Below are 26,727 nucleotides of genomic sequence, written 5' to 3'. Positions count from 1 at the left end.
CTCCTATAAGTTGGGTGAAAGCATCCAATAAAGAATGCAAAGATTTAATCTCTTTAGCCTCCCAATCATTGAGGTTTCTTTTAGAATGGAAATCTTAAGGTATGTTTGGTGTCTTTTTTTATTTTTAATTTTTTTTTCTGTTTTTTATTTTCATATTTATATAATGAAGAAGCAGATTATGAAAAGTGTTTGTTTATTTTGCCAGTCTTCTATATCTATTGTCAGTTTTTAGCTGTTCTTGGAAAAACCAAAACCCATATGGTTTTCAGTTATTTTGGTAACCAAAAATACTCTAACCTTGCATTTGGGAGCAAATTTTGCATTTGGATTTGTGTCAAAGTGAACAAAACGTAATATTAAATTAAATTGAGGATCTTCAAGATCCACATAAATCCAATTCCAAGCCCCGAAATCCATGCTCCCAAGCACCACATAATATTCAAAATTTACTTTTGTGGATTTAATCATTCATTTTATACATCATTTTAAGTTAAAATTAAAATAAATTGATCATGTGAATTTAAAATAAATTATAATTAGAATATCCATAAGTTTTCTAAAATTGTTTAAGAAAAAAAAAATCGATATAAGGACAAAAATGTTTGTACAGTCAATTTTTTTAGATAACAAAAGAAGAATATTTAGAGAGAAAGAAGTACAAGCAAGAGAGAATAAGGAATCCTAAAATAAGAAAAAAAAAACAAAGATTAAAGACCACCCAAACCATGGTTGCCCAAAATCCAAACAACTATTATCCACCACCCAGACCCTACCTAAATCTAAACAAAACACTACCTATGAAAACCTCTTTTTAGTCATTTCCCATCGTAATTGATGGAACACTGCAAATTAGCCAATTCCCGTTGCCCCTTGCTAGTCTTAGTTATGCACCATCCAAGTGGGGTTCCTTTCCTTCTGAGTCTATTAACTCACTTACCTTTTTTTATCCATCATATGTTGAATACTGGACATGAAATCCGTACTGGTTTCGTTCTGCTCAATCTTGTCTGCTATCTCTTCTAATTCACCATTTCTCGAACAAAGAGCTCCCTCAAGACCCCTCCATTGGAGGTGAAACTACAAGGAATGAGCCCCCATAAAATCAGAATATTCTAATCCATAACCAAGTTGTTCATGAACCTCATCTATGAGTAGTCGATTGTCACAATCAGAATCACTAGCCATATCCCCCTCCTTATTTGATACATCGCCCCACTTATTCTTCTCCAAGGGAACTTCCGCAGTAACATTTTTTTTTTCCCTCAAGGTTTCAACCCGTTTGATTTGTCAATGTAAAAATTACCATCATTGTGTTTTTTGAGGAGCTTAATTGGCCTCCCATCTACCTTTGGACGCTTCTCAGTTGGATCATCCTTTATTTCCTTACTCTTTTGCCTCTCGTGAGTATAAACCTTTGATGTTGATGCCTTTTCGACAACCTGGGGATTTTTTTTTATCCCATCCATCCTCATCTTCTTGTTATTGAAATTGCACGATCTTATTTTTCGATTCGAGTAGTCGTACCATTATCCTCCATAAGTACCTCTTGACAACCATTCTCATAGGAACCTATTTGGTAAGTCATCCATCTTCAATAAGTCGCTTCCCTCATCCATTTCCCACTGAAAACATCTCATGTTACTCATTTGCACAGTCCACCCCTATCAAAAAGGAGGTACTGTGAGGCTGTTTCTCCTTCACCTCCTCGCTTTGCCCAAAACAACATCACCCATCCGTATCAAATCTCGACACCTCCACCTGAGCCTCTCCCAAGCTTTGGGCCTGGTTGTGAGGAGATTTACTCGAAACCATAAGCTGCTCCATTAATCAATGGGCTTTGGGCCAAATATCTAACAGAAGGAACTTACAAAGCATGAGACGTCTTTGGCCTGGTTCGGAGAAGATAAGTTAGTTGGAACGGGCTGCCCTTTAAATATAGTTTGATCATGCCCAATAGCATCCAACAACTGACCCAAGTTCAAAGTGATGTGTATAATCCTCATCCATGCAACTCTAAGCCCACTCCACTAATCTTGGGCTCTCGATCTTTAGCCCTTTCCACATCCCAAATCCTAGCTGAAGTGATGTCCTTTGGACCATCGACCGCCTCCACATTTGCCGGACATCACACTGTACCTCCATAGTAGGGGTGTAATTGGTTCAATTCAATTCAGTTTTCCCCAAAACTGATTATTGAAGCAAATTAAATGGTTTTAAAATTCTCAAACCAAAATCGAATTGTGCACCGACAGTTTAGTTTAACCATAGACTGAATTTTTCTAGTTCAGTTTGGTTTTCTTGGTTTTTACTATGAAAATTTTTAAAATTCTAGGCCCATCTTAGTCAAGAAAAGTAATCCTCTAAAGCAATGGGCTTTAAAGCTTATTGTAGCCCATCAAAATTTGAGATAAGCGTGGCCCGCTTGCTAGCGGTGGATGGATTTTTATAGGAGGAGGAAGGATCTTCCCTTCTTCCTCATGGTCGATGTCGGACAATGGGCAACGACCTTGTCAAGGCGCGGGCTAACCCTAGCCTTCAGAGTTCCTCTTCATTCCTCCCTTGTCCCACATCAAAAAGGAGTCTGGGGGGCTTCTGCTTCTCTATAGAAGCCCTTCCTTCTGTATACTTACCCTTATAAGTGTTGTGCATCCAAAAAAATAACTAAAGCTTGTATTTAACAAATGCATGAAAGAAAATACAAGAGAATATTAACACACACATGCACACACACACATACACACTATTAAAAGCAAAAATTTTCTTGTCAATCAGTTTTTCTATTTTTTCGGGTACCATTTTTTATTTTTATTCTTATTTTTAAAATTTTTAATTTAAAATTTTTTTTTTGTGAGACCAAAATCATAGATTTGTTTTATAAAATTCAAAACCAAAATTGAAATACCAAACTGAAATGGCAAACAGTTTGGTTTTTGGTTTTTAGTAAATTTTGTACACCCCTAGTCCACTATTGCCGTAATGCCAGTCACTTTGCTGGACCTTTGGCAATGATTCTCCCTATAATGCATCCTTCCAACTCCGATGGTTGTTTGTGAAGGGTCATTCCCAACCTCTCTCTCTTGTGATTAGGAGTCTTTTGCGTACCTCCCACAGACTCCAAGGCTTCATTGAAGCTATGCCAATTTTACCCTTTCAAGCCCCTTGGAATGAAGATAGAATTTCTTTTGTTGTTCTATTGCACTCCCATTTCCAATAATTTACCTTTGCGATTTGATCTACTTGCCAACCAAAAAAGTATTCTACCAAATGTGGTGGGGATGTGGCTCATATTTGAGTGGAACACATGCATCAGGAAAGCATCGTAAAGTAAAGAACAAAAGGGAGAAGTTTGCAGGAAGAAACCGTCGCCGGTTTGGGCGACGATTTGCTCGACGGATTCAGCATCGATGGATAACTGTCGCCGATTTCACTGTAACGGTCAATGGTTTTCAGATAGATTGTAGAAGGAATGCTCTCGGCTTCAAACCGTAGACGGTTTCGCCAAATCGTCGACAATTTTGTTCAGCGCAGGTTACGGTTTTTGAATTTGGAGATCAGTAGATTGGGGGGATTGGAGGATTTTCCTCCGAGGATTGCTGCAGGGATGATTTAGATAGGTTATAAGGTTCCTGTATGCCTAGAGTTGGTATGTAATCATATTTTGTAACCATAGTTGAATGCTTGACATTGGTGATTGCGAAAATTTAGTTGTTGCTCCCGTGGACGTAGGCAAATTGCCGAACCACGTAAATCTTGTGTCTTTTATTATTGCTTTCGTTGATTCTCATTGTGAGTGGTTGCTTGTTCTATATTGCTCATCATTGAGTGCGTGCATTACTTGTTTCTGTGATTGTTTGAGTTTGTGTGAGGTTTCCGCTGCGTGCTCACATCAACAATTGGTATCAGAGCTATTGATTCACAATGGCTGGGATCACTTTGGTGAAGTTTGATGGAATAGGAAATTTCAGGCTTTGGCAGAGGAGGGTGAAGGACTTGCTAGTGCAACAAGGTGTGGTGAAGGCACTATATGAAAAGAAGCCAGAAGGCATGGATGACACAAGTTGGAAGGAGCTGGAAGCAAAATCTGTGTCCACTATCCGACATTGTCTGGTCGATGATGCGATGTATCACGTCATGGATGAGGAATTGCCCTCAGCGGTTTGACTGAAATTGGAGAGCCGGTACATGTCCAAGTCATTGATGAACAAGTTGTATGTTAAGAAAAAACTATATTGGCTTAAGATGGTAGAGGGTTCAGACCTGACTCAGCACATCAACACATTCAATCAGATCATTAGTGATTAGAAGCGAGTTGATGTGAAGTTCGAGGAAGAGGACAAAGCATTGATGCTGCTTAATTCCGTACCTACGTCTCCTACATACAAGAATCTGGTTACGACTCTAACATAGGGGAAAGAAACCTTGGAGTTGAAGGATATCACGAGTGCATTGTTGGGGTACCTTCAGAGGAAGAAGACCAGCGATGAGGGTTCACAAGGTGAAGGGCTCGTGGTGAAGGGTAATTAGGATCGTGGGAGAGGCAAGTTTCGGGGTGGATTGAGCAACCATAGGGTTCGGTCCAAATCTAGGAAGAGGGAGGACGTGCGGTGTTTTAAGTGTGGTAAAAAGGGACACATAAAACCCGAGTGTCCAGAGAGGTTGAAGGGGAATGCTGAAAACAAGGAAGTGTCTTCAAACACAGAGAATGTAGTAGAAGGAGACTTTGGGAGCGGTGACGATGATATGCTCTTAGTTTCATTTGGGTCAGATGAGTTCGCAGATTCTTGGATCTTGGACTCGGCGTGTTCTTATCATATGATGCCCAACAAGGACTGGTTCACTACGTACAGATTGGTGAGTTCTGGTTCCGTTCTAATGGGGAACGATGCTATGTACAAAGTGGTTGGGATGGGTAATATCAGAATCAAGATATACGATGGTGTGGTGAGGACATTATGTGATGTGAGACACATACCGGAGTCGAGGAAGAATCTGGTTTCATTATACACCTTGGATTGTAACGGGTTTAGTTACAAATATGAAGGTGGGGTAATGAAGGTGAGCAAGGGCGTTCTGACCGTGATGAAGGGGAAGAGAGTGCCGGGGAATATATACACATTGCTGGGTGCTACGGTTGTAGGTGGAGCTGTAGCCGCAAAGTCTGACAGTAGTGTTTTGTGGCATATGCGTTTAGAGCATATGGTTGAGCGTGGAATGAAGGAACTTCACAAGAGAAATCTTTTGAAGGGGGCAAATCATGTAAGTTGGAGTTCTGCAAGTATTGTGTGCTTGGGAAGCAGAATAGAGTTCAGTTCATGACAGCCACACACAAGACGAAGGGAATATTGGACTACATTCATTCGAACGTTTGGGGCTGGTGAGAGTGGCATCATGAGGGGGACATGTGTATTTTGTGAGTTTCATCAATGATTACTCACGGAAGGTTTGTGTTTACTTCATGTGGCACAAGTTGGAGACGTTTGCTGAGTTTAAACTGTGGAAAGCTAAGGTGGAAGACCGGACTGGGAGAAAGATCAAGTTCCTCAGGACAGAAAATGGAATTGAGTACACAAACTTGAGTTTTAGAGAGTTCTGCGAGTAGCATGGCATAAGGAGGCATTTTGCAGTACACCGAACACCGCAAAAAAATGGTGTGACGGAAAGGATGAACCGAACTCTAGCTGAAAGGGCTCGGTGTCTCAGGGGTAATGCTGGGATCGGTATGCATTTTTGGGTCAAGGCGGTTAGTTTGGCTTATTTCTTGGTCACCAAGGGCATCACAAGATGGGAAAGTTGCTGAGGAGGTGTGGACAGGTAACGAGGTAGACTATTTCGGATTGAGAGTATTTGGGTGTCCAGCATATGCGCACATTCTTGGTGAGGAGGGATTCAAGCTTGAGGCGAAGTCTAGACAATGCATCCTTTTGGAATATCAAAAAGACGTGAAATGATTCATGCTGTGGGATCCAATGACAAACAAGGTGGTGATCAGTAGGGATGTGGTTTTCGATGAGAAAACCATGTTGCGGCGTACTCAGGAGGAAATGGAGAAACAGGTGCCAGAAAATCGCAGAAGCAACAAGCATGCAATTCAGGTGGAGTTGGAGACTTAGGGCATAAATGAATAGTATATCTTATTCCCTACATCTCTCTCTCTCTTCTATTTTGTACATCCCTAAATCCCTTTCAATCTCATGTTTGTTAATGAGATTACGAAGTTTATTAATTTGTTATATAACCTTGTTTCTTAGATGTGCTGTTATTTGAGATTTGAAGACGAGGAAGACGATTGCCATAGAATGTAAGGCTAGTGGACTTTACTACTTTGAGTTGCTCTCTCCTCCTATTGTTTGCATTGCTGTTGCTACACCACTTCAAACCTATTGTCGCCTTGATCATCTGTCATTGGATAAGTTAAAACCACTAGTTCTTAATTTGAGTTTTGTGTCTAATCTTGAGTGCGAGTCTTGTCAATTGGAAAAGATCATCGTGTTCCATTTGCTTCTTGAGTCAGTAAATGGGAGGTTAGCCCTTTTACATTAGTCCACTCTGATGTTTGGGGTCCTAGTTGTGTTAGCTTAAAGTTAGGGTTCTGATACTTTTATTATATTTGTAGATGGCTACTCTAGGGTGGCTTGGTTGTATTTAATGAAAGTTTGTTGTGTTGTTAATTATCTTCTATGCCTCTTTTTTCAGTTTGATATGCCCATCAAGGTTATTCATACCTAATAATGCTAAGGAGTACTTCAGTATCCAATTCATTACCTACATGACTAACTAGTATGAGTCATTAGTCATCTTATGCCTAGACTCCACGACAAAATAAAGTTATAGAGAGGAAAAGCATGCATATTATCAAAGTTAGTCATACTCTATTGTATCTAATGAATGATACCCAAGGATTTTTGGAGTGATGCCATGCTCCCTGCTTGCTCTCTCATCAATAAAATGACATCCTTTGTCCTTAATGATAAAGGGCATCCCTGGGCCACAAGGCTCCCTGCTTTTTGAGCGTAGGGCGAGGGTTTCACAGTGTACACAACCTTACTCTTGCTTTGTCCTCAATGATAAAATCTATAATTCAGCTATCTTCCCAAAGGCTCCTTTAATGTTACTTCCTCCTTATATATTTGACACCGTGTCTTTTGTACGCAACCTTTTCTCGTAGCAATAGGACAATCACTATCATCATTAGTTAACTCATTATAGGAAGTCTTGGGATTAGAGTTACTTGGTGGATTTTCACTTGATCTAGGGCTCGGATTAGACTCTTGGATTTGCTCAAGGGATGCTTGTTGTTCTATCTCCTTTTGGTGAATTTCTCCTCCGTGAATAGGTAATCAACTCATCATTTTTTGTTGGTTGAATAGTGTCCAGATGCTGATGTTTCACGGGAGATTCTAAGAAGGGATGTTTAGGAGAAATGAAGTCAGTAGTTGGAATAGATTCTGAAATTTGTGATAGGTGAGAAGGACCAGAATCAGAAGAAGGGTGAGATAACCCTTCAATATCCCAAAGATGGAATTCCTGTGTAATCTCCCCCTGAATTTTAGATTTGGGGTAATATGGTTGTTACTAAAAAAAGGTGACATCCATGGAGTGATAATATCTTTTAGTAGCTGGTAAATAGCATTTATAATCCTTTTGGTTTGGAGAGTACTCGAGTAAAATGCACTTATGGGCTCTAGGATCAAATTTACCTCGATGTTGACTATGAACATGAACAAAAGCTGAGCACCCGAATACTTTGAAGGGAATAGTGGAGATGAGTCGAGTACTGGGAAAGGATTGAAGTAGAGTTTGATAGGGAGTTTGGAATTTGAGAACACAAGAGGGCATCCTATTTATGAGGTAGGCTGCAGTGAGAATGGCTTCAGCCGAAAAGAGTTTTGGTACATGTGTAGAGAACATGAGGGAGCGAGCAACATCTAGTAGGTTCCAGTTTTTTCTTTCGGCAATTCCATTTTGCTGAGGGGTGTCGACACTGGAACTTTGGTTTATTATACCTTGACTCGAGATAATCATCAAGAATGAATTTGAAATATTCTTTGGCATTATCAGTTTTCACAATCTGTATTGTTGCTTAGAATTGTGTTTGGATCATGGTGTTAAAATTTTTGAAAATCTGACCTGCCTCTGACTTTTCTTTCATGAGGAATATCCTGGTAAGTCTAGTGTGATCATCTATAAAAGATATAAACCAGCTAGATCTAGTAATATTCTTGATCTTAGATGTCCCCCACACATCACTATGAATCATTGAAAAGGGTTGGGATGCTTTGTAGGGTTGGTTGGGATAAAAGTTGGGAGCATGTTTTGAAAATTGACACATCTCACACTGAAAATCATTTGGATTTTTATTATTGAATAATGAAGGAAAGATTTTCTTGAGATGCAAGAAATTTGGATGTCCTAACCTATAGTGCGATAGCATAATTGCACTATCATTATTGGAATGAATGACAGAAAAATAACTTTGACTTCTAGACACTAAACAATCGGATTTTTGAGTTGTTCCTTGAGGAGGATCATTAACCTCGAGAAGATATTGCCCCAAACACATCTTAGCACTGCCAATTGTTTTCCCTGAATCCAAGACCTGAAATTCACACATATTTGGGAAAAATTTAGTGGCACAATTGAGATCCCGAGTGAGTTTACTTATAGACAGCAATCCAAATTTGGCACTAATAGAACTGAGTTGATTGTTAGGTTCTCTGAAATTTTAACAGAACGTGTACCAGCCACCTTTGAGAGTGAACCATCTGCTATCCTGATTGTTAAATTTTCATAACAGGGACTAGAAGTAGAAAATATTTTTCTATTTCCGGTCATATGGTCCGATGCTCCTGAGTCTATAATCCATGGACCTAGCTTCTCCATTTTAACATTAAGAGCACTTAAAAAATTACCTTTGTGTGCCAAAGAACCGGTACCAACCACAGTAGTAGGGGCTGCTGAAGATTGGCTGAACATTTTCTGCAATAATTCTAGTTGCTCCTTGTTGAAGAGACTGGGCTTGGGTGGTGTTGGTTTTTCATCTTACCGAGATGAAATTTCCCCGTCCTTCTTTGTCGTTGGCAAAGCAGGAAGGTTTCCAATCTGCGGGTTTACCATGCATTTTCCAGCAGGTGTCCTTGGCGTGACCAGGGTGTCGACAATGAGGCATGAGGCTGCTATCTGAACTGCTGCTGCTGCCTGAGACCATGGTTTCCTGATTGGTGGTGACTTTTGAGACTGAAGAGGTGGAGTCGCGTCTCCCGTTAGCCATACCATATTTGGTCATATGGGAAGATTAGGGTTCAGAGGATGCTTTGATACCATGTTGAAATGTGGAAAAGAAGACTGAATATTCCACTAACTTTTGAATAAAATTACATTCCCTTTAAATAGATTATAATTCTCATCTAATTACTAGGGATATTTACAACCTACTGAAATAGAATATCCTATTTAAAATGGAAAGCAGTGAAATAGGAAAGACTATCTGCAGAATCGGGTAACATGCTCTTTAAATCCCTTGGGATCGTGGAACCAAAAATAGCTAACAAATCAACTGATTTGTTAGCCCTAAATGTCCTAATGATCAGCCTCTAATAAAGGCTGACAGATATCTAATAATTCTACAGTTTTAATTATTTAGAATCTGCATTACATTTGTTCATTCATTGTGATTATGCTTGGAGGGTATGGACTATTTGGTATTTTAGGCGAATGTGGGTGAGTTCAGGGGCAGTGGAGGACTTTATGGATGTTTCTTTTGCTGGTTTTGAATGGAAAAAGGAAAGGGTGGTGCTTTGGAAGTATGTTTTTTTTTGCAATATTTTGGGGGCTATGGATGGAGCAAAATGCGCGTATTTTTCTGGGGAAAAAAAGTCATGTTATTTGCTTGTTTGGGAAAAGATACATTATTTGGTTTCTCTTTTGTGTGTGGGGCAATGGAATTTGAAGAGAGGGGGGGGGGGGGTTGAGCTTTTCTGATATTCCGCGCGACAGGTGTTATGTGCTGGAGTGTTAGTTTTCAGGTTGTTTCTTTGTGTTTTCTATCTGGATTTTCCAGACCACGTGAGGGAGATGTTTTATTCTCCTGGCTGTATATTCTTATTATTTTATCAATGAAATTCTTGTATAACTATAAAAAAAAAATTCAATGAATATAAATTAAATTGTTGAATTTTATTTATTCTACAAATACAGATAAATTGGCTGTATATTCATATCCATCCGGTATAAATCTTTAGTTTCAATGAAAAAAAGGATTAGTTAAGAGATGAATTTCAATTTTGAGTTTTGGATATCAAATTTCAGATTCAAGGAAATTTGATTTAGTTAAAATTTTCATCAACTTTGCTAAAATTTTGGATTTCGATTCATTTCAGATTATTCGTGGAAATTAAATCAACAGCCATTTCAATTTCGAGAGTGGCGGTAGTTGGTAATTTTGAGAGAAATTTCAACAATTTCTTGGAAATTTAAGACAATGGACAATGGTGGGGAAGGCTTTCTAGAGATGTTGTACTTTGCCCTTTTTGTAGTTCAGTATGTTTGGGTATGTGGTTAGAGCACAAAGCTAGAAATTTTGGTGGTTCTACTACTCTTGCCAGCTTTCTATGTTGTAGGCAATGGCAAGGTCTTAAATTTCGATTTCAACTCAAATTTCGAAGCTCCAAAAGTACGGAAATTTCAACGGAAATTTCGATTTTGATGCCAATTTCGATTTCAATTTGAAAAAATAATGGAAATAAGTAGTAAAGCATTTATTATACAAATAATGATAATTTATACATGAATGGTTAAATAAAATGTTGTTGCAAGTTTACTTTTTCATAAATTTCAAAAGCACTTGTAATAATCTTTTGTTTTGATAAAAATAAATAAAATAAATTAAGAGAGAAATTTCTCTTCACTCCTAAATCTCTCATTTGCATTTTGGGGAAATTTCATGGCATAGTTCAAATTTCGACAAGTTTCATTAAAATTTTGAGATTTTGATAAATTTCGGATGAATCGTTGAAATTTCTACGGAAATTATGCAAGACGGAAATTGATTGCTATTTCGATTTCAACAATTTCGTGGAAATGTAAGACCATGGTTGTAGGGCAGTCTTGCTTGCTTCACTTTGTTGCTCTGTGAATGGGTTCTTTGGAGTAGTGTGATTGACCTTTAGAGAGATGCAAAATCTTTGCCTCATTAGTTCTTTGTTTTATTCTTGTTTTTGCTATCCTTTCATCTTGCTTTTTGTTCTGTTTTGTTTCGTTTTTAATCTTCCATTTTATGTCTTCTCTCTTTCCCATCTTAATATGGTTCATTGTTTATCCTAAAAAAGTTTGCTTTAGCCTTTGCCCATTATTGTTTATGTAACAGACAATGTAAAGCATATAATATATTTTGTGTCAAGTCTCTGATTCTCAATTCATTTCAAAATTCACTCTTGTTTTGGTTTGCTGCCAGGACTAGCTTTATTGCAGAGGCGTAGCCAGTCTCCAAGATCATATGAAGGGTGTGTAGAAGTGTCTGAAGAACAGATGCAGCAGGCTGTTGCTCTTCATCAGTTTGCTGAAGCTGCTTATACGGTGTTGTGATAGAATATATAATATATAACCATTTCCCCCTATATTTTATCATAGAAATTTCTAAGTTATTTGATACATGTTGCAGGGTCCATTACTTGATTTTGGAAGACATCCCGTCTTATTTCCTTGTGCATGGCTATATCGGCAAGGAATTCTGACGTCATGGACTCGTAATAGGTTATTAATCAATATATGGGCCTTTAATCACATATATGTATTAATCACAAAAGCTATGATATTTTACTCAATTTTCATGTAATGCAAGCATGCTCACGCATATTTATACATAAATAGACAGATGCACATGTGTGTTTTTGTACGATGCATGTGCACACAGACATATTCTTACATAAATATAGGTCTATGCTTGATTTTGTGTATATATGTGCCTGTTTGTGATTAATATATATATTTGTCTTTCATGCAAATTTTCTATGGTATGTCTTGTAACATTGTTCTTATGGTTCTCTCTCTCTCTCTCTCTCTCTCTCACACACACACACACACACACACACACACACACACACTGACTGACACACACAGGCGGCCTGTGCTTGAGGGTGATAATTGGTGGCGAGGTCATGCAGCGGCCTTTTTGAAATATGTTAATTTATCTCCTGAAGTGCTTCGACGAGGGCGTGTGAGCCAGGTGAGTTTACCTTGAGAATCTTGTATTATCATATGGGTGACACAACAAATTAAAAAGCAGTTGTTTTGCTCCTATGTTCATGGTTGTGAATACATGTTGGATCTCATTTGTCACTTTATCGTGGGTTAAAAACTGAAAATTCTTGTCCATATTGTATCATGTTTTTGGATTTGATATTACAAATTAAATAAAATTATATGATGTAGGAAAAAGTTTTCCTATGAAGCATGGTCACAATTGTAGGGCTCGGATATGATACATCATGGCTATGGGGAAACAATAGAACCTAACAATTTAGGATGCAGTATGGCAAGGGCACATTTGTTAAAAATAAAATAATGTATTTAAACATGTGAGAAATATTATGTTTTTAACATTTATATAACACAGAATAAATGCATATGCTTGTTCCTTATTTTTGCATTTCATATAAATTCTCAATAATCACTCCCACCATTACAAATGTTGACAAGGTTATAATAATTGTTTTGAAAGCTCACATCATTGTTGATTTTCCTTAATAAGTTTTTCTTGTCATGAATAAAATAAAATAGTCATATTACAATGTGTCATCATAATGCTTATAATATGTTAAAGACTCAGAGAACCATTAAAGGAGGGTCCAAGGAGTGTCATAGAAATTCGTTTATGAAATGTTGGATGTGTCAGAGTGTGCAGAGAGTGTCAGTGTTGGATCTTTGCTGTTATGCATGTTATGAATTTATTTATGTTTGGGATTTTATTTTATTTTGAAGTGCATTAGAAACTATACAGCTGAAATAAAAGTAAGAACAGAGTCTCATGTCAATGCTTCTAGTGGAAAAAAAAAATAAAAATAATTGGAATATTATTTTATGGCAATGAAGTGTGCACGATCAGCTAACTGTAGGCGAGAACAACTAGTAGGTAATGAAAATTTAATATCAGCTAGAAATGAAAATGAGGTACTTTATAGCTTGTTTAAAACCACTGAATATAATTTATTTAATATTTGAGTGCATATGTATGTTTTTTTAAAATATTAGAATGGATACCAGAAGAATTTTCTAAGAAAAGGCTTGGAAGATGATTAATGCAGTTGATGTTAAAATTTTGCTGCTTAATATTCATGTGTTTTGGGCATGACACTTCAATTTTATTGATTTTTTCAATTGAAAAAGCATCTATTTTAATGTTTAATGATTTTTATTACCTTCACTAGAATTCAGTTTCTGTTGATCATAATATTGAAAAGGCTAAATCCCTCTCTAAGATTAAGGCTTTTATTTGTTTGGTCGTTTTAATAGAGTTAACAGTAACAATCTGTTGCAGAGTAGGAAGCCTTTTAAGGCTTTGACACCAGATATTTGTTCTTTTTATTTTCAAAATTTAGAATCTGTTTCTCCCTTTTCCTGCATTTCTCCTTTCTCGGAGGGTGTGGAACGACCTTTTTGGTTTATCTGGAGAGAATGGGGTGCATACGGAGTCTGTGGAAGATTTGTTGGCAATCCATTTTTCAGGTTTGGAAGGGGTAAGGATGCTTCGAACTTGTGGAGGTGTGCAATTTTTGCAGTTTTTTGGGGGGATTTGGTGGAACAGAATGTGCATATTTTTTGAGGGAAGAAGATGTCTTTGGTTATGCTTTGTTTCGGGGGGGGGGGGGGGGGGGGGGGAGGAATAGGATTCAGTATTTGGTCTCCTTTTGGAGTTTTGCAGCTGGGTGTTTCAAAGGTTTTTGTTTCTTGGTTTTCAGTGTGATTGGTTGGCTATGCTGTTTTTATTAATTTTGATTTTGTTTTGTATCTTTTAAGGAGGATTACTTATGCTGCTTGTTCTTCTTCTTCTTAACAAAATCTTATTTTTCAATAAATAAGTTCCTGCAAAACAGTTTTAATGTTTAAGCTCGTATTTTTTTTTTCTGTTTCTTTTTTTAAATTATTGAAAATAAGAATTGGCTTGAGGTTTAGAAATGCTTGCAAGAATACTTTTAAGAGCACTGCCCTGTTGTGCAAGGTGGAATGGTCTAATGTGATATTGTTCTTTGAAAAGGGATAATAAATGATGATGATGATGATGGAAACTGGAATGCATAATGATTGATGATGTGAGGTTTGGAAGGATGGTTTCCTAATTGACTAGACTCAAGCTTCAGAGGAGTCGCATTTCCCAATTCTTCAAGGTATTTAAGGAATGGATAGCTGAGATGACAATGAAGTTGATGAGGAGACATAGTGACATGACATGCAATAGGTGTGGGAGAGGTAGAGTACACAACCGGTGATTGAGAATATTCGAGATAGAAAGGAGAACAAAAGATAAAGAGACGAAGAGTGGACGTCACCATCCTTTACTACAACAGGAATGGCGAACACCATGTAACACGTTTCTCACATATTTTCGGTCTTGAAAGCTATCTTCTCGACTAACCTAGACCTAGAATTGAATCGTAGACTTGACACCTTCATACTATTCGAAGCCTATATCCTGTCACTCCCTTATACAACCCCTTGCGATGCTTGCGACAAGTCATCCTGGGTTTGCTTAGCTCCACCGGCGATAGAGAGTGATCGACCCATTCTTAGCCTAGTCAATCGATTCTTAAGCTAGTCGATTGACCATTTAATGAAGTCTGACCAATAAGAGAAGATGAATCTTCCTCGACAATATTTCTTCTCCAAAAACTCTTGTTTAACCTTCAGGGGAAATCTATCTACCAAAAACTAATCTTAGTATAGTTGTCATACAACAACATACAAACTTAACATCCCAATACAGTTGCTTCACGCGAGCTTTCAAGAAGAGCACCCCTTTGACAACTCATCTTTGGTTTCTAAAGGCAATCAGTGTACCCTCATTCGACATGCAGAGAACTCTTGTTTGCGATGCTGATTTTGAGAAGGGGTGGATGAGTATGCTATGATTATTTCGTCTCAGCTTCATTGGTGTTTTATTTTGGAAGAATGTGGGGGGAGGGGACCAGCGAATTGTCAGGTAAGAAGCTGTTTGTGTGGGGAGGTCATTCATTAGTGCTGTGACGCAAAACCTGTTGTGCTAATCGTCTTGAGTCCCTAGCTTTAAGGATTTCGGAGTTTTTAGGGAGAAAATTTTCATTTATAGTTCTAAAGAAAGAGGAATTTATATGGTTCGTGAAGATATTAGGGGTAATATGTAAAGGAAAATGAGTTGTTTACAAACTTAATCGAGGAGGCCTATACTTAAAAGGGGAAGGAACCCGAGCCTTGATTAAATTGCGATTGAATGACAGAGGGGGATTTTTATGAATAGAGAAGGGGGGCGTTGGAGGAAAACACAACATTCTATGTGTTCTTGAGAGTAAGAATAGTGAAGGTTGGAGGAATCTCTTTGAAGCATTTATGTATCTTTCTTGTCATCATAACAAGCTTATTGCCTTAAGATGTTCAGATTGTGCTTCCTTAAACATGTTAAGACATGAAATGTCGATGATGGAGTAGAGCTAGGGCTTGAGAAAATCGGAGAAGTGCACATTCAGAGAAGTCATCGGCGACGTGTCAATGAGGTGAAGGATTGATTCGAGAAAGAGCGACGGGGAATCCCATTATTTCAGGAAAGGTTTTTAAATTCCTTATCCAGCCCAAATTTTAATATTGCTTCCAAGTTTAATATTGGGTTTGAGAGAGGGAAATTTGGGCCTACAACCAGTGAGCCTGTTTCATCCACTAAATGGGTAGTTAAAGGACAAGGGTTTAGTGGGCGAAGCCTTATCCGAAAAGGTGGCAGAACTTTAACAAAAGACAAGATAATAAATGCTTATACCCAATCCCTAGAGAACATTAAAGAGAAAAGTGAGGAAGGCAGTAAGGGCAAAGCTAAGACAGAAATTGATGAGCAAGCCTAGAGGTAGAAGGGTTCAGGGAGCATATTCAGAAGAATGCCATCTCTGTTGAGAATATTGATCGACCTATAGACATAGCGACGAAATTAGGGGAGGGGGAGGGTGATTTAGATGATATACTTTTGTAGAGGATATTTAGAGGGTGATATACAAAATCAGTTCAGTAGAAGCAAGGCAGTACATTTTTTGAAACAGATCCAAGTTGTAGTAAGGGGTCATTTTCTATTGAATGTGAAGGTACTCAAATAGATGATGATGAGGAGAGGTGTTCAGAAGCAGATGATGATCTCAACAGATTTTGTGACTCAAATTTTGGCTTATTAATTGATCAACTGAGAAGTGAGAAAAATATGGGAGGATAAGATAATTGGGAAGAAATTGATAGGGATTTGTGCTTTAACAAAAGAATGGAAGAGTTATTACAGAGTAAGAAACAATCACTTCCATAACAGTTTACACAGGAAGAGAGGCTTTATTGTCCTCTGATGTTGGGCAAGGGTTAGAAGGTTTTGTTAAGCATAGGTCTGATAAGAGTAAAGCTTTGTTTGATGAGGGGCTTTTGCACCTTGCTTCTGAGCCTATTCTTGAAAATGTGGTCGTTGGTGTTAGTCCTCTAGGTGTCAGGAGAGGTAAGGATGAGGAGACAGTGGATCCAATGAGCGACTTGAACTCTCTAGAACCAGGAAAAGGTATTCTTCCTATTCCTATTCAATCCTTTTTTCTACTAAGTCTTTATGCCACAATGAGGGGACTAATGGGGGGAGAGACTTTGATGTTGGCCGAGGGGCTAGTGAGAGGGACTATAGAGACCCAAATGAGCTCTTATATGATATGGGGTTAAAGCTAGTGAATCCTATAGTTGTTGAGGTCGAGTTGGGGTTGAGTACAAAAACTTATGAGAGGAAAAAAAAAAAGAGGGTGGAAAAGGAATTAAAAAATTTGGTTTCTTGCATTAATTATGGGTGAAGGAAAGGGATTGGGAAAGGGGGTAAGTGTATTAGATTATGTAGATTATTAGTTGGAATGTTTGGGGTTTAGGTGATGTTAGGAAAAGATGCTTGATTAGGAAGATTTTAATTAGGAACTCTCTAGATATTGTTTAAATTCAAGAGACTAAGCTAGAGTTAGTAGATGGGAGAGGTTGAGGGATTTGGGAAGGACGGTGTAAAGATTGGGTTTTTGTACCCTTTCAGGGTGCGGCGGGTGGCATTTTAGTGTTATGAGATACTCAATCTATTACTAGAGTAGATAGTTTAGTGGAGTTTTTCTCTCTTTTGGCCCTTCTCGAAATTAGAAATAGGGGTCAATGGTGGATTTCCATTATGTACTATCCTTCTAGACCTGCTCTTAAGGATTCTTTTTGGGATGAGTTTTATTTTATTTCTGGTTTTTGCTTGTCGAGGTGGATTGTGGGTGGGGATTTTAATGCAGTTAGGCTCCCTCAGGAAAAGAAGGGGGTGGTAAGGTTAATGGATCTATGCAGCAGTTTGATTTTGTTATTAAGGAGTGTGGGTTGAGGGATCTTCCCTTGGATCACACCAATTTTATATGGTTAGTTGGTCGGGCTTGGGAGGTGGTTAGTATGATTAATAGGTTCTTGTTTTCTAGCGACTGGGAGGAGGTGTTCCCTTATCTTTCTCAAGTAGTATTAGCTAGACCCAGGTCTGATCATTTTCCTATATTATCAGAATCTAGGAAAGTTACTTGGGGCCCCACCCGTTTAGGTTCGAGAATATGTGGTTAGACCATGGTTCTTTTCAATCCTTGGTTACGGATTCGTGGAGTGAGGACATGGAAAGGGAATGGGAGGGGTTTAGATTTATGGAGAAATTGAACAGGTTGAAAGATAAACTAAAAGTATGGATTAGGGAGGTGTTCAGATATATAAGAGTTAAAAGGTCTACTATTATAGGAGATTTGGAAGAGTTAGATAGAAAGGAAGGAGTGACACTTTCGAGGGAAGAAGAGGCTAAAAGGATTTCTCTGAAAAATGAATTGGAAGAGCACTATAGTGCTAGCTAATAGGTTATGCATGGTGCTTGATACGACTATTTCTAAGGACTAGAGTGCATTTGTGGGTGGGGGGCGGGGGTAGTCAGATTGTGGATGCAATTTTGATTTAGGATATCAGAAGAAGGAAGAAGAATGGCTTGTTTTAAAGTTGGGTTTTGAAAAAGCTTATGATAGATTGAGTTGGAATTTTTTGGATAAGATTTTAATGAGGAAGGGGTTTGGAGAGAGATGGCATAATTGGATGAGAATGTGCATGTCTAATGTGAATTTTGTGGTGATAGTGAATGGCGAGCCTAAATCTTGGTTTAGGGCAACCGCTCCCCGGGGGGGGGGGGGGACATTAGACAAGGGGATCCTCGTTCTCCGTTTTTGTTTTTGTTATTGGCGGATGTTTTGAGTTGGTTGGTTGATAGGGCAGTGGATAGAGGCTTAGTGAAAACTCTTAAAATGGGGAGGGAGGAGATTATGGCTTCTCATCTTCAATTTGCAGATGACACTATTTTTTTCCTTGAGGACCATAAGTCTTCTGTTCTAAATATAGTAGGGATTTTTCAAATTTTTGTAAGGGTATTAGGTTGAAGATTAGTTTGGGAAAGAGTGGAATTGCGGCTATTAACGTGGTGCCTTTAGAGAATGTTAGGGAATTATCCTTGGAAGTTGGGTGTGCAGAGTTGGGGTGGTTGATGTCCTATTTTGTGGTTCCTTTGGGGGGAAATCCTGGAGTAGTGAGTTTTTGGGATCCGATGGTGGAGAGAGTGTCCAAAAGGTTAGACAAGTGGAAGTGAACCCTTTTTTGCTCTAGGAGGGAGGGTTACTCTAATCCAAGCTTGTCTTTCTAGTAATCCGTTGTATTTTATGTCTATTTTTAAAATCCCAATGGGATTCGCTAGCAAGATTGAGAGAATTGTGAGAGATTTTTTGTGGTCAAGGATAGGGGGTTTCAAGGGTCACTTAGTAAATTGGGAATTGGTGTGTAGGACTAAGAGAGAGGGTGGTTTGGGTCTTGGAAATTTGGTGTCCAAGAACATGGCTCTTTTGGATAAATGGCTTTGGTGGTTGTAAAGGTTTCCTCCTTGTGGCATAAAGTTATCAAAAGTAAATTTGGACTTGATGGGAATGGGTGGGATGCTAATTTAGGCTCTAGATGTTCTTTGGAAAGCCCGTGGAAAGCTATTTCCTATATTTATCCTCTCTTTATTCCCAACACTGTATTTATGATGGGCAAGGGTTGCAGCATTTGTTTTTGGAAAGATATATGGTTGGGGAATGTTGTTTTGGCCACCTCTTTCCTTGTTTATTTCGCTTGAGCTCATGGAAAAATGATCCCATTGCTTCTTTTATTGCAGATTCGGGCGGTCCTTTACCTTCTTGGGATTTTCGTTTTAGGAGAGCTTTGAATGATAGGGAAACTATTGAATTATCTTCTTTTTTGGTTATGTTGAACAGTTGTAGGATGTCTTCTGACGATGATAGCCAATCTTGGTTGTTCGATTCCACAGGTGTTTTTTCATGTAAATCTTTCTTTGATTTATTGGTTGCTACCAATCATTCCTTTCCACTCTACAAAGTATTCTGGAAGGTCAAAATCCCCTATAAATTCAAAGGTTTATTTCGTTGGTTGTGCTTAACAGAATAGATACTAATGACTTGCTGCAGATGAGGAGACCATTAAAGGCTTTATCCCCTGATATATGTATGTTTTGTTTTGATTGTTTAGAATCTATTTCTCTTCTTTTCTTGCATTGCGATTTTGCATGGAAGGTTTGGAATAAGTTATTTAATTGTTTTGGAGAAAGCTGGGTTTGTCCAAGAACAGTGGAGGAGTTCTTGGCAACATCTTTTGTGGGGTTTGGAAGGAGGAAGGAGGTATTGCTTTATGGAATTGTGCTTTATTTGCAGTGCTATGGGACTTATGTGAGGAACATAATCTACGTATATTTTTAGGGAAGATCTTCCATATTCGTTGGTGTGGGAGAAAGTGCTTTTTATGGCTTCTTTGTGGTGTGTGGGCAATGGAAGTTTTAAGGGGTTGTGTTTGATAGATGTTCAGTGGGACTGATTGGAAGTCCCTTCTAAGGGCGTAATGATTGAGTTTTCTGTTTTCTTTATGTTTTCCTTTTATTTATTTTTTTGTTTTGTTTTGTTTTTCTGGAGATTTTCAGATTTTGTTAAGGAGATGTCTTCTCTCCTGATTGTACATTCTTTCTTTATCTAATGAATTTCTTTTTCTATAAAAGGAAAAATAATGTGAGGTTTGGAAACTGAAATGCATGTTGGTTTATCACGGGAAACCTACATGGTGGGTATTTGAAATCTCTCCATAATTTTTTCACAAGCTTGGGAATCCTCTATTCACCTATTGCATTCATTCCCATGGGCATTCAAAATTATGGGAACAAAATAAGCATAGTATTTAACCACTTGTGATAAAAAATATAGCTCAAGGGTGATTTAATATGGGGCATCCAATATTATGGTCCCAGAATTTAAAATATTATGTATGTAGGATTCTTTTGGATGGTTTTAATAAGAAAACTTTATGAATGAAGGGTGATTATTTATCATTGTTCAAAATTTTATGGCGTTTACTTTTTTTTTTTTTATTGTCAATAGGTTATTATGTTGAAAAATGCATATCTATAGGTTTAAGGATGATACAATAATCATAATGAGATAAATATAGGATTTCCATATTGAAACAAACATTGAGACAACAACAACAACTACAACAACAACAACAACAACACCAAGCCTCTAGTTCTGCTAGTAGGGGTTGGCTATATGAATCCTTTTTTGCCAAATCACACAATCGTGAGCACTTTTCTTTGAAAATTTCAAGGCTATTAAATCCTTACTATCTCATTTTAAATTATTTTAGGTCTACCCCTAGCCTCTCACGATAATTGGCCTACTTCTTACTGGCTCATTGTTTGACCTATGTTACAGATGCCCAAACCATTTCAGTTATCTCTCCCTTATCTTAGCTTCTATAGGGATTATGTAACTTATCATGAATAGTTCATTCGTTAGTTTATCTTTTAACATTATACCACTCATCCAGCTTACCATTCTCATCTCAGCAACTTTTACGTTTTGGATATATTGTTTTTTAATTGGCCAACATTCTGATCAATATAGCATAACTGGTCTTATAGCTGTCCTATAGAACTTTCCTTTTAATTTTAAGGGTATTCTACAATCACACAACACACATGAATCCGTTTTCCATTTTACCAAACCTGCTTTAACTCTATGCATTACATCCTTTTCAATTTTTTGTTTTAGCTTGCATAATATATCCAAGGTATCAAAATCTACTAGTGTTATTGATTTCTTAACCATCAAGTTTAACCTTTTCTCCAATATTTCTCCTACTATGATTGAAATTACATTTCATATATTCTTTCTTATTTATATTTATCCTAAAACCTTTACATTCTAAAGTCTCTCTCCATAATTCTAACTTAGATTTTACTCCATTCCTAGCTTCATCAACGAGGACAATATCATTTGCAAACAACATATGATTCTTGGGTATCATGTAATATGAACCAAACAACAATATTTCATGCGATAGGCATCTGCTTTGGTGCACATACGTGATCTCTTGAACCAAATACCCCTTTAATTCTAGTTGTTCAATCTTTAGACCTAAAGCTCTCTAACTAAATTCCACCACTGCTAGTTTCAAGTGTGTGTGTGTGTGTGTATTTTTTTTTTAAAATTTATTTTTTAGTTTTCATTTGGGGAGCTCTAAAGTGTCATCATATACATAGGGAGTCTTCAACTCAGCAAATAGAATAAGTTTGTTAAATGGATGATGGATCTACCCTTTTTTGGTTTTAAGGTGCCTTATTTGAAGTGATCTAGGGCATTGGAATTTCCATACTTGATAGGGAGTTGTAGTTCAGTGAATCATTTAGGCCATTCTTGCTTAAAGGTTTATGCTTTCTGGAAATTGTGATATAAAAGGCATTTGAGATGGTTTCTATGAAGTTTTATAAGAGTCATTCTTGCTCAAAGATTTATGCTTTTTAGACTTTGATGTAAAAGGCATTTGAGAGATTTTAATGAATTCACAGTCTATGTTAAAGATTTCATTGTTGTTTTGTGCTATGCTTGGAGATCTAGTAAATTTCCTTCAACCATAGTGGTTGTAGGGTGGTCCCATTATTCTATAAGCACTTCTTTAATTTGGTTCCTTGTTAAATTAATAAGATGGACTACTAAAAATTGATAGTAGGTTTAGAGTCCTAAGGATTCAATGTTGAGGGTCTAGATTTTTTGTGGCACCTATTTGCTTGCTTTGAATCTAGCTTAAACTTTGTGATAGTACTTGATGATTGTGTTATTCAACTTTTTAATTTTTATTGATTGTGGGCATTTTATATTTGCTTGGTTGGGCTGTGATTTTCACACGTAAGTTGTCAAATTGGATTCAAATTGCGAATCAAAAGTTTAAATGAGGAACATTTGAGATTCTAGGTTTAGAGAGTGGTTATTTCCCTTTCTAAGGATCAAGTAGTTGTGTTGGATACCAAGGTAGGTATGCTTAAAGTCTGTCTTGTTAGGTATTTTTTTTATTGGTTTTGTTAGGGGTTTTGCGGAGTGTTGGTTTATGTTAGTCTACAGGTCCACACAATTTTTTTTTGCGCACTGTCTTAAATTTCCATGAAATTGTTGAAATTTCATAAAATTTCCACTCTTCATCACCTTTGACATCGAAATGACAGTCAATTTTGTTTTACAAAATTTTCATCGAAATTTTGACAATTCATCCGAAGTTTCGAAATCTTGAAATTTCAAAGAAATTTGTCAAAATTTTCGATTTAGAATGAAATTTCCTTGAGATTTAAATTTGAGACTCAAAACTTGAATTGAAGTTTCTTTCTTAATTTATCCTTTTTTTTTAAAAGTTTGTGATTATCATAAGAAGGATATGAATTATAGCTTTTAGGATTTTGAGATTATATTAGAAAAACCAAACTTAGAATTAGCTGCAACATTTAATTTGACTTTTTATGTTTAAATTATTTGTATTTATGATAAATAATATTCCATTGATTATAAAATTCATTTATATTAATTGAATGTTTTTAATATGATTATTTTAGTATATTTGTTGCACTTAAAACCCAACATACATGTCCTTGATGTATATTAGTTCTAAATCATGCATTATTATGTCTGTTAACAGTTTCTAAAATTTTGTAAAAGAATTTCATGCTTTACTACTAATTTCTGTCATTTTTAAAAATTTAACTTGCAATTGACATCGACATTGAAATTTCTATCAAAATTTTTGTACGTTTGAAACATTGAAATTTTAGTCAAAATTGAAATTTAAGATTGTGCCTCTACAAAATGTGCTTCTTAATAAGTTAATAGTTTTGGTCTTTGTAGTCTTCATTGGTTTGGGGGGAGGTGGGGCCTCATTGTTGTTTGGAGTTGTATGGATGGGATTCACGGGCCAAGCACTTCGCACCTTGCGAATGGTTGTGTGGCACTAGTTGTAGCACTAGTCAACCGATAGTAAACTTTGGTTTCACCATATGAAAAAATTCACACCCATCAAACACAAAGTAAATGGGAGTAGTAGGGTGCCCTGAGTTGGAGTGACTGGTGTCCTATCTAGGGGTTCCTTTGGGGCCAGGGGTAATCCTGGATCATAGCTTTTGGGATCCAGTGGTTGAGAGTGTCCAAAAGTTTAGACAGGTGGAAGGGAGCTCTTTTTTATTTGGGAGGAAGGACTTAGGAGTACCCTAATTCGGGCTTGTCTTTCTAGTATCTTGTTGTCTTTTCTTTCTATTTTCAAAATTCCAACAGGACTTGCTAGTAAGATTGAGAGAATTATGAGAGATTTTCTCTGATTAGAGGTGGGGGTCTTTGGACCGTTGGGTGAGATGAGAGGTGGTTTGTAGGTCTAAACGCGGGTCTTGGAAATTTGGTGTCTAAGAATATGATTCTCTTGGCTAAATGGCTTTGACAGTTCTTTCCAAAGGATTCTTCCTTATGGCATATGGTTATTAAAAAACAAGTTTGAACTTGATCGGAATGGGCGGGATCAGTGTTTTAAAAGGCATTCATATCCTTGAGGCGTTTTGAGCTTAAAACGCCCTAAGGCGTAATTGGAAAGGCGTAAAGCCTTAAATGCGTACGCCTTAACGTAAAGAACTTGCATTTTACGCTTCAATTTGGAAGGCGTACGTATTTTGGGATGGCCTGATTTAAAACATAAATAAAAAAAAGGAACTAGCGTAGAACTTCTTGTCTAAACGCCCTCGACGAAGCTTCTTCCTCCCTCTCTCAACGAAGCTTCCATAGACAATTCCTCCATGATGCGAACCTCAATCGACACGCGTTGAGACCCAGCAAACAATGTTGGAATGCTTGCCCAAGAAAGCTAAAATTCAGATTTTGATAGGAAACTCCGACCCAACGTTTATAAATGAAACGTGAACCGAAAGTATAAAGTAACAAACCCTGACCCAATGATTATGGATTAATCATGAACCGAAGGTATAAAATTTGAACGCCACAAGGAAGAATCCTTGATAAGTTCGCAAGTTCTCTAAAGAACCAAAGAAGAAACAAATCCTCACTTTTCTTGATTTCTATTCAATGATCAATTGCTCTTACAATGGTGAGATATATATAGCTAGCATGGGGGACAAGGATATTAAACACTTAACAATTCCCACACAAACATGGGAGACAAGGACATTAAATACTTAGCAATTCCCACACAAACATGGGAGACAAGGACATTAAATATACCAACTTACTAGACACATTAATGACTCTCACAACTTACTAAAAACCCATGCAAGTTAAGTTGTCTTACAAATTACAAATTAAATGTAAAGACAAAAGGTCAAAAAGTCAAAAATCCCCCAATTGAATAGCACACCATTAATAAGGAGATTACAACCATTAAGCAAGATTAGCTCCATCAAAAACTTGGATTAAGTTTATGAAGCCTTCATCATTCTTTGGGCCAAGCCTGGAGTGGCCCGTTTTTGAAAGAGCCAAAATATCTGGAATCAGCCCATGAAGTACTTCTTTGATCTTTTTGGATCTCGCTCTAGTGATAGGCCCAACAGGCACATGCAATGGATCCGTTGATGGTGCTTGTTGATTCTCATCACTCCAGCTCCTCCATCTCCAACGACTCGACGTAGCTCTCCGACGATTTCTCCAGCTCCTTCTCCCTCTCCGACGACTTGACGAAGCTTCCGTAGCTCCAACAATTCCTCCAACTCCTTCTTCCTCTCGGACGACTCGACATAGCTCTCCTCTGACGACTTGATGTAGCTCTCTGACGACTCGACGTAGCTCTCCGACGATTTCTCTAGCTCCTTCTTCCTCTCCGACGACTCGACGAAGCTTCCATAGCTCCAACGATTCCTCCAGCTCCTTCGCCCTCTTTGACGACTCGACGACTTCTTCCAACGATTCCTCCAAGCTTCTCTTCCTTCTCCGACGACTCCACGACTACTTCTGACGATTTCGCCAAGCTTCTCGTCTCTCTCCGATGAGTCGAGGATCCCTTCCAAGCTTTGATTTGCCTCTGACGACTCCTTCAAACCTCTCGTCTCTCTGCAGCGACCCTCTACAACCTCTCTACTTCGAGATTTCATCTTAGTCCAAGGTCTTTGTTTCAGATTTCAATTTCCAGTTTTAAGTTCCTGCTGCAGCTGCTGCTTGTTCCTGTTCAATAAAGCAAAACATGTCTGAAGGTGATTCAAAGGGGCAGAAAAAATATTTTGTTTGGAAATACATAAAAGAAGTTGATGGAGAAAAATATTTTATCTGCAAATTGTGTGATCAAACTTGCAGTGTGATTGTCACAGGATTTAAACATCATTTGGCAAGTACAAGGAAGGGAATGAAACCTTGCCCAAAAGCTCCTCAAAACGTGAGAGATGAGTGCAAGATTGCTCTTGAAAAATTCCAAGAAGAGGAGGGTAAAAGAAATGAACTTCTTGAAGAGATTGAGATGGGTCCAGGAGGAGGTACTCAAAGTGCTATGTCTCCTTTAGTTGGAGATATTGAGCAACAGAATAGTGGGACTGGCCGTAATCCTAGGGCAAGAGGTCCAATGGATAATTTTTCATTTTCACAGACCAAAAAATCCAATCTAAACTCAAAATGGAAGAAGGAAGAAAGAAATGAAGTGTGTAGGAAAGTTGGCCGTTGTGTGTTCAACAATGCTCTACCATTTAATTTGATGGATGACGTATATTGGCGTGTTATGGTGGATGGAATTGCTAATTATGGGCCAGGTTTCAAACCTCCATCTATGCAAGAGATGAGGGCGTGGATCCTTAAAGTTGAAGTGAAAAAAATCGATGGCATGTTGAAAGACCACAAAAAATTTCGGAAGGAATATGGATGTTCTATCATGGTTGATGGATGGATTGATGGGTGTTCAAGGGTCTTGATTAATTTCCTTGTGAAAAGTCTTGGTGGTACATGGTTTTTAAAATCCATTGATGCTTCTGATTCTATAAAAATGGTGATTTGATGTTTAAGTATATGGATGAGGTGGTTGAGGAAGCAGGTGAGGAGAATGTTGTGCAGGTGATAACTAATAATGCGAAGAACAGGATAAATGGTGGAAAAAAGCTTATGGAAAAGA

The 26,727-nt window shown here is 37.7% G+C and overlaps 1 protein-coding gene across 2 annotated transcripts in view; it reads left to right on the top strand.

Moving 5' to 3' along the window:
* Positions 1-26,727, top strand: part of LOC131152103 (uncharacterized) — an 88,788-nt gene that overhangs the window by 22,417 nt on the left and 39,644 nt on the right. For both annotated transcript variants that reach the window (XR_009135845.1, XM_058103747.1), the window contains exons 5-7: positions 11,450-11,571; positions 11,657-11,748; positions 12,115-12,220. Coding sequence is in view for 1 of the 2 variants with exons in the window: in XM_058103747.1 (XP_057959730.1) it covers positions 11,450-11,571; positions 11,657-11,748; positions 12,115-12,220 (320 nt within the window). In the remaining variant the exon portion in view is untranslated. The remainder of the gene's footprint in view (positions 1-11,449; positions 11,572-11,656; positions 11,749-12,114; positions 12,221-26,727) is intronic.

Source organism: Malania oleifera, chromosome 3, assembly GCF_029873635.1.
Source record: "Malania oleifera isolate guangnan ecotype guangnan chromosome 3, ASM2987363v1, whole genome shotgun sequence".
NCBI lineage: Eukaryota > Viridiplantae > Streptophyta > Magnoliopsida > Santalales > Ximeniaceae > Malania > Malania oleifera.
This window is presented reverse-complemented; position numbering and strand designations above follow the sequence as displayed.